The sequence below is a fragment of the Gavialis gangeticus genome, unplaced genomic scaffold (genome assembly GCF_001723915.1).
Source record: "Gavialis gangeticus isolate Ggan-Ray unplaced genomic scaffold, GavGan_comp1, whole genome shotgun sequence".
NCBI lineage: Eukaryota > Metazoa > Chordata > Crocodylia > Gavialidae > Gavialis > Gavialis gangeticus.
The window spans coordinates 10,356,802-10,365,112 of record NW_017729028.1 but is presented as its reverse complement, the minus strand read 5'-3'; the positions used below and the strand labels follow the sequence as shown (position 1 = coordinate 10,365,112).

The window sequence follows — 8,311 nt, the reverse complement described above, 5'->3', positions numbered from 1 at the left end:
TTATTGAATCATCTTGGCAGGAGGTGGGCAGTGGTTTCTTGCAGGGTTTGGTTTTTGCCCCATCTTGTTCAACATCTTTATCAATGAGTTAGAAGACAAGCTGGAAAGGTGGGCAGAGTAGAACCAGATGCAGTTCAATAAGGATAAATGCAGAGTGCTTCATCTAGGGAGAAGTAACCAGTGACATGAATATAGGTTAGGAGGAGATGTCCTGGCCAGCACAATGGCTGAAAGGGACCTCAGGGTTATGGTTGATCACAGGATGAACATGAACCACCAGTGCAACACTGTAGTCAACAGAACTAGTAGCATACTGGGATGCATTAACTGATGTGTTGTGAGCAGGGCTAAGGAAGTGATACTTCCTCTCTACTCAGTACTGGTGAGACATCAGCTGGAGTACTGTGTCCAATTCTGGGCACCACGCTTCAAAAAAGACATGGTGAAGCTTGAAAAGGTCCAGAGAAGGGTACAAAAATGATTAAGGGCCTGGAGGACAAACCTTATGAGGAAAGATTAAGGGATCTGGGACTGTTCAGCCTGGGGAAGAGAAGACTGAGTGGGGACTTGGTGACCATCTATAAGTATGAATATCAGGAGTTGGGAGAAAAATTGTTCACTAGGGTGCCCCAGGGGAGGGCAAGGAGCATAGGTGACATGCACCCCCTGAAAGCGCTGGTTCCTCCCTGACAGCGAGCACTCCTGGCTTAGGCAGTGGGCAGGGGGGGCAGGCTGAGCGCTGGTGCCCCCCGACAAGAAGTGCCGCAGGCACTGCCAGGCAAGCCACCGACACTTCCAGGCTTGGCATCCAGCTTCCCCCTGGTCAGCAATCAGCTACGGGGGAGCCCCCCACACCTCCAACACTGCCACGGCTACCTGCGGACTGCCCCCGCTTTGCCCACCCTCGCTGCCGATGCCTGAGTCACCGCTTGCAGGCAGTCACCATGACCCCCAGCCTCAGGAGGCACACGTCGCCTATGACAAGGAGCAATGGCCATAACTGTTAGAGGGAGGTTTCAGGTTGGATGTAAGGAAGAACTGCTTTACAGTAAGGGTGACCAGAATCTGGAATAGACATCCCAAGGAGGTGGTGCAGTCCCCAACCCTGGAAGTTGTCAAGAGGAGACTGGACAGACACCTTGCTGGGATCATTTGATCTCAGAAATATTCGTGCCCAGAGCAAGGGAGTTGGACTCAGTGATCATTCGAGGTCCCTTCCAGCCCTTAATTTCTATGATTCTATGAAGACATGAGGAAAAATATTTAGTATTAGTATCTGAAAGCCTATCTGTATCCCTTTCAACTATATAGTGGGTCCAATAAAAGATATCACCCACAAAAGTCCATCCCTTTAACACTTAAAATATTTTTGTCTTGTAAATAATACATAAACTCTGAGATGACTTTAATTTGTATGAATTAAAAAGAAAATAAACCAATCTCTCTGTTAGCAAAAGAAAAACAGAGCTTTTAAGCCAATTTATACATTATCTAAGTGAAAAGGATTCTGGTCTTATCATAAAATTGACTGGAACAGAGGAACAAACTGAAATCATGCTGATTTCTAAAGCAGTTGTCATCTGTGAGTAGATAAGAAGCAGCTGCAAAATGGTAAAGCCGATTTTCATCACTTTTAAATAAATGGACTGCTAAGATTTGAGTAGCCTTAGTGAGCTTGTTGATACCTAATTCCAGAAAAGAAATATTTAGTACTATTTAACTATCTATAAACTCTTCATCAATTTATCTGAAAAAAAGAGCTAGTATTGAAAAAGTTTTCAAGGCGTCATTCATTTTCTCTATAGCTATTACATTATACTAGTTTCTTGATTTATGCAGCCTCTCTAAATCAACTCATGTTTGCTCATTCTGTTTTATTCGGTACTTTACAATATTTTTTACAGATTCTTTCCACTTCCACCAATATACACATACATGCACTCAAGATAGTAAATGAGACTATTTGGGAACTCAAAGGCTAGGGACAGAAATTACACATAAACTGGTATAAGAGATCAGAAACTGGTTCAAATCTGTAACACAACAGAAGTTCAGTGCATATAAACTAGGGCTGTGCAAAGCTTCAATCCCTGATTCGATTTGGTGAAGATTCAGCCCGATTCAGTGGCTGAATCTCCAAATCAAATCAGAGAACCTTTTAATCTCTCTGAATTGATTTAAAACCCTCCAAATTGATTCAGAGAGATTCAGACAGATTCAGTGATTCAGACATACATACAGCTTTAAATGTTTTTTCTATACACCTCTAAGTAGCAGGGCTCTGAACGCTGCGGTGTTGGGGCAGACGCAGCATCTCACAGAAGCATGGGGGGCTCCCCAGCACGCTCAGCGGCAGACCTGGAAGTAGACCAGAAGCACTTCCAGTCCACTTCCTGGTCCACTGGGGAGTGCACGGGGGGCCCCCCGCACCCTCTCAGCTCGGTGACTGATGCATCCTGGGTCTGGGGGGGACACCTCAGGTCCCCCTGCCAGCAATCACTGAGCCAGGGAGGCTCTTAGGTCCCCCCCAGCACACTCCCTGGCAGACCCAAAAGTGGACAAAAAGCATTTCCAATCCACTTCTGGGTTCGCTGCCGAGCATGCTGGGAAGCTACATGTGCCGAGCACGAGGGATGCTACATGCGCCCCAGCACCGCAGCGATCATAAGCCATGCTGCTACTTCAAGGTATGTAGAAAAAACTTTTAAAGCTGTGCCTTTGTCTGAATTGCTGAATCGCTGAATCAGCATCAAATTGCCAGATTCGGATTCGGCCAATTTGAATCAGGGATAGCGATCCGAATCAACAGATTGAATCACTGTCCCTGATTCAGATCGACTCTGAATCCAAATCAAATAGGGCCCATTTCGTACAGCCCTAATATAAACCGATTTTAAGATGGCTGAAACCTATTAAAGAGAAACCCAGTTGGATGTATTATCAGACCCCACTGATTTAGGTTCAATCAATTTATTCAACTTCTGTCCTAAATCCCCTCCAGATTCAAGTTAACTCATAGTCCCCCAGTATCTCAGGATTCTTTGTACCTCCCCTGCAAAACCCACCTTGCAGCGTAAGCGGGTTAGCCTTGGCTCAAGCTGGCTGCTCCAGCTGAGCAAGGAGACATGCTCTAGTGCCCCCCAGCTTCCAGCCTGAGCCCCTGCAGGCATGTGGCTGCATTTCCAGAATCAAAAGTGAATGCCTGCTCATTTCCTAATTGGTTTAATCTACACACCTTAGACTAACCTACAAAGATTGAATCGTTTCAGCCTCAAGCTTTTTGATTGTCTGTACTTAGCCAAAGGTTTCCTTTCTAAGTGTTACCTGTTTGCTGAGTCCCAGATGGAGTATTTGGGTTTGTGGCTGGAACCGGGTCACTTGTGATGGTTACAGATGGGCCTGAACTTTCTGGAGGTTGGAACAATGCACTTGAACAGGTACTGGATGAAGACTGTCGGCCTCTAAATTCTAAGGGAAAAAAAGGCTCTTCTTACCCATTGAGAATGGTTGCATTAATGCTTTGTCTTTGTACCTTTGTGTAAGCAATCTGAAATACGAACAATTTTGATCCAGATATCACAATATTTAGAAAAGAGGCACTGCTAGATTGTCCAACATGCTCTCTTTCTATTACTTCAATCAACTGGCTTCTACGCCACTCTTTAGCAATTGCCTCACTTTAAAGAGTCCCTCCTCTGTCTATCTGATTATCTGAGGTTTGTCTCAGATGTCGACCTCACTGGTATCTAAGCTGGGCAGATGAAAACCAGAGCTCCAACTAGACAGCCTCATGATCTTACCTGCCCCTTTCCAGCAGATTACAGACCCTTTGGTAAGCACTCCCTGTGCATTTCTAACCAGATAATACTTTAAGTGTTTCTGTTTCTTGGGTTGAGTGGTCAGTTTAAGATTGATGTGATTGGAAAATTCCGTAAAGTAGCAGAAGCCCTTCTTGCCACAGCCAACACAATTGCCAGAGAAACCTGACAAAATAAATAATAGACAAGATCTGGTTAAGATAGACAGGTCACTGATAACAGCATGCAGACACAGTTCTTCCTTGGCGACAGTGAGCATTTGTAGGAAAGTAATCTACTGCAAACATATTCTTACTGAAAAAAAATAAATCAAACCCTAATTGAAGTTGGCTTTTGGGTTTTCTAACTAAAGCTTCACTGTGAATAAATGGCCTAGCTTCATAGTCTCTGTTTACATTTTCCATTGCCTCACACACTGAAAAAAGTCCCAGTTGATGCTTATGATCTGGCTATGAAACAGGTTTATTAGAAAATGTAGGCCCTGGGTAGACAGCACATAAGCATGTGTTTCTGTGTGTGAATCTAGCTCTACTCAAGACAGCACTGAGCATGTGCTTAACTTTCAGAAAGTGCTTATGCCCAGTTGAACTAAAATATATGCCCAGTTGAACTAAAATATATGCCTAAGAGCTCACATTAATATGGATGCTTTCCTGACAGAGTTGTATATAAGAAATGTAGCAAATCCTTCTTGTGTTCTCAGCTTAGGACAGCTGCCCCAAATTCTGTGCCTGGTTTGCATTAGGCTTCTGCAATAGCTATGAATTTGGTTATAATTATTTACTCAGGAACAAAGTGCCTGGAGCTGTACGTGGCGTGGAATAAATGTGTTCCTGCTGCCCTTCTGCATGCTGTACTCCCAGTTACTTTGCACTGTTTCCTTGAATGGAATTCCTTACACAGAGCAACTGCAGGTTTAATCCAGTTTCTATTGAAGAAGTATTTCTGTAAGAAGCAGAATAATACTGATGGGTTAATTTGTACTCTTTTCTAGGATAGGATTAAATTTCTTGATGTTTTTCAATCTGTTTCTATAAGAATGGTTACTGGATCAATGTGGACTACATTTAAGCTAGTCCTGTCATTCTCTCTTCCAGGCACCAGGACCACACACTTCAAAAGATGGTATAAGAAACCCAATGATAAGAAATTTCTTCCTATTACCTCCTCAGATAATGGCTTGCTTATGCCTGGAAGCCTGAAGATTTTCTTTTCCTTTATTTCTATGTAGTACTGGTGCCAGTGTGTCATTACCCATAGAAAAGTTTAAGCTGTTTTGGAACCCTAGATGCTTGGCCTAGACAATCATGGAAAAACTCTCATATAAAGGGAAACTGAAAAGACTGGGAGGCCAAATCCACATGAGTATGGACATGTGGTATGTGGTGCCACACACCACACATGCAGGCACTTCCCACACTGCTCCTTGCAGGGCATAGGGGTTGACCACAGGAGATCTTAGGGTTAAAAAACCCCATGCCTTAAAAAAGTGTTCTACTGAAAGGGAGAGGGACTTGTAGACCTTTAGGCGAAGTATGAATCTTTTGATTTATAGCGTGGTGTTTTTAGTAGGCTGTAGGCATTGTTAAGTTAGGTTCAGTTAGCGTAAGTTAGGCCAAGGGAAGGAACTCTGAGTCACAAGCAAGACAAGCTTCTCAGAAAGGCTAGCCTGGTCTTAGGAGGTCAAATCTTGATGAAGGCTTCAGGTTGGTGTTTTACTTGTTGACTAACAGGATAACACAGGGACATCTCCTTTCTGACCATATTTGTCAACCTTTTCATCAAATAACACTGTAAACCTTTACTGAGAAGGGGGGATGCAGGGATTCAGTCCTCTTAATACATCACACAAATGTCTCTAGATATAATCATAGTCACATCAATTTAGCAAACAAGAAATCTTATAATTTACTGTCATTTAATCTCAAAGTCCTAAAATTGGGAAATAAGTTCAAATAGGTGTGGAATTCTTTAACACTTGCAGATGGAAACCTGAGCAAAGTGTGAAGGAGGAACTTCTTATTTATTTGCTAGCAATATTCATTTTTGCAGAATGTTATTAGAGTTTGCGGTGGATTAATACATTAGAAAATTCATTTTCCTGGAAACAAAGGGGCTTGTCCCTGGCTTCCTTGGGGTGAGGTGAACAGACCTGTCCATGGATCATAAAAATATTCTGACTTACTGTAGTTAAAGCAAGATTAAATTTGGAGGAAAAAACATTAAATTTCATGCTTCAGTTCCTGACTGCTGGGGATTAAGAAGAGAACTAATATGTGGAACAGGTTATTATACGTAGTATGATGCTGCTTACATCTTCCTGCTAGCCAGCACAGGCATTGAACCATGAATCTGATCTGGTATGCCAATTACTGTGTTTCATTATGTTGTGGTCATGATATCAATAGGTAAATTATTCCTATATAAAAACCATTTAATTTTAATGGTTTTTTACCCTTCTGTTTCATTGAATCTTCTTTTCTCTTCTAGATTATGAGAAAAATTAAACAAGAGCACCTGACCTTCCTTCTTGCTTTCCCTATTTTGTTACTATATATATCTCCATCTTGTCCTTCATATTCACCTCTTATCTAATTTGAAGAGTCCTGATGTCCTCCATCAGGAGACTATTCTCCATATGGAAGCTTTTCTATATAGAAGCTTGACTCCAATATTGTCTCACCCCATCTTTGAAGGTCTTCTTTCTTACTTCTTCTGAAATGGGGCTGAACCCATTATTCCAGGTAAGAGTATATCATTCATTTATATGGCATCATTATAATTTAATTATCGCTTTCTACCCCATTTTTATACACTTCAGCTGTTTCTTTGCTTGTTTGACAATGACTGAACATTAAGCAGAGGCCTCCCCTGAGCTCTCTGTAAAGAGAACCACATCTTTCCTGGTCACCCAGACCATCAAGAGGCTTGGGAAAGATTTTGTCCTCCCCTCTGCAAAGCACTTCTTGAGGGGATCGTACTCTACCAAATCCTCATACAAGGTAAAAAAACTGAAGTTAATGGCAAAACTCTCTCAATTTCAGTGGATACAGGATAAAGTCCATAGTTTAATAAACAACAATGTGCACACCATATTAAAATCACACATTTCAGGCAAATTAAACTTTTATATTAACAGTCAATGCTCTTGTTGGCAAAAGTGAAACATAATGCTCTTGAAAAGCCTGCTCTGAAGGAGTACTCAGGAAAAGTACTGTTAGATTACAGTCTGGTCACTCCCTTTTTCAGTGCCTTACTGATTCAACAGAACTTACTAAAGATCTAAATGCATGCTGCATTCTACGAGAACAAAGTCCTTTTGCAATGGCATAGGAAGATGATCTGGTGCCTGGCATAATACCGAAGGGAGAGCAGAGGTTGCGGGGAAGGGATGCTGCAAGACACAGGTTCCAAGAGCTGGACTGGGGGAGGCACGGGTCCGGGAGCCAGACAAGAAAACAGCAGCCTTACCCAGATGTGAACTTCTAAACAGTCCTGGCTAAGCTGTTGCCACCATATGTCCCCTCCCCAACCTGACTACTGTTCTTAAATCAACAGCAGCTGGGAGCTGCTTCAGAGTTCCCAGCATGACAATGCTGCCAGCATGCAGACTCTGTGGAATAGGGGGAAATCTGGCACCCCTCCTAATTTGGTGCCTGGAGTGGGTACCCCTCTCACCCACCCCTAATTATACTATGCCCTTTTGCTGGAGAAATGTTGGAATTGAAAAGTATTGAATAATGCCCATTGTGTCTTAAATTCTGGTAGAGAGGTTGGTGAAGGTCATTTTACTTAGCTGAAGACAACAGTACAAGGAACAAAAAATAAAATAGATGCAGTTAAAACTGTATCATTTGTGTGGAGCTTAAGCATTTTAGTCCTCATGAAGGTGCATCAATTGGATATAACATCTTCCGTTTATCAACAGAATACAGTGGGCCCAACCAACAGCAGTACACATTTCCACACACTGCTGCCCACAATTTTTCCCCCAAATCTGAGCTCGGAAAGACCATCTGCTAGGACAAAACAGCAGTCTGTGCCTATTCCATTCTTCCTACCCACCAGGCTGCCAACACTGTTGAAGGACATGCTCACCCATGTGAGCAAGACATCTTTAAACATGGACATCAAAAAGCCTCAGTATAGTTATTTCATGCTCAAGTCACTACCAGCCAAGGACAAACTCAAGCTAGAAGTGAGTTTCAGTTGAAATGTTCCATAGCCCTTTCTGAACTCCTTCAGAGAGCTAGTCATGTGAGACTTATTAAAAGCATTACCCTTCACTTAGCACAGTTTACACACAAGAGCAGTTAAGCATCTCTCATGCATCTACTATTGAACACTTTTTCTGAAAAGAATTTAAGAGAGCACCATTTAGAGTTTCCTTTGTAAGAAAAGCATTTTCAAAACTACACCTATCACTCCTCCCCACCACACTCCCAAACCACCTTCCAACTTCTCTGTGCTGTACTTTCACTCCTGCCTCTTGG

General features: G+C 42.5%; 1 protein-coding gene across 1 annotated transcript in view; it reads right to left on the bottom strand.

The window, feature by feature from the left end:
- GREB1 (growth regulation by estrogen in breast cancer 1) overlaps nucleotides 1-8,311 on the bottom strand; it is a 219,612-nt gene that overhangs the window by 75,575 nt on the left and 135,726 nt on the right. Inside the window, exons 5-6 of the mRNA XM_019520757.1 lie at nucleotides 3,801-3,983; nucleotides 3,325-3,468 (exon numbers count right to left, since the gene is read on the bottom strand). Of these exons, the coding sequence (XP_019376302.1) occupies nucleotides 3,325-3,468; nucleotides 3,801-3,983 (327 nt within the window). The remainder of the gene's footprint in view (nucleotides 1-3,324; nucleotides 3,469-3,800; nucleotides 3,984-8,311) is intronic.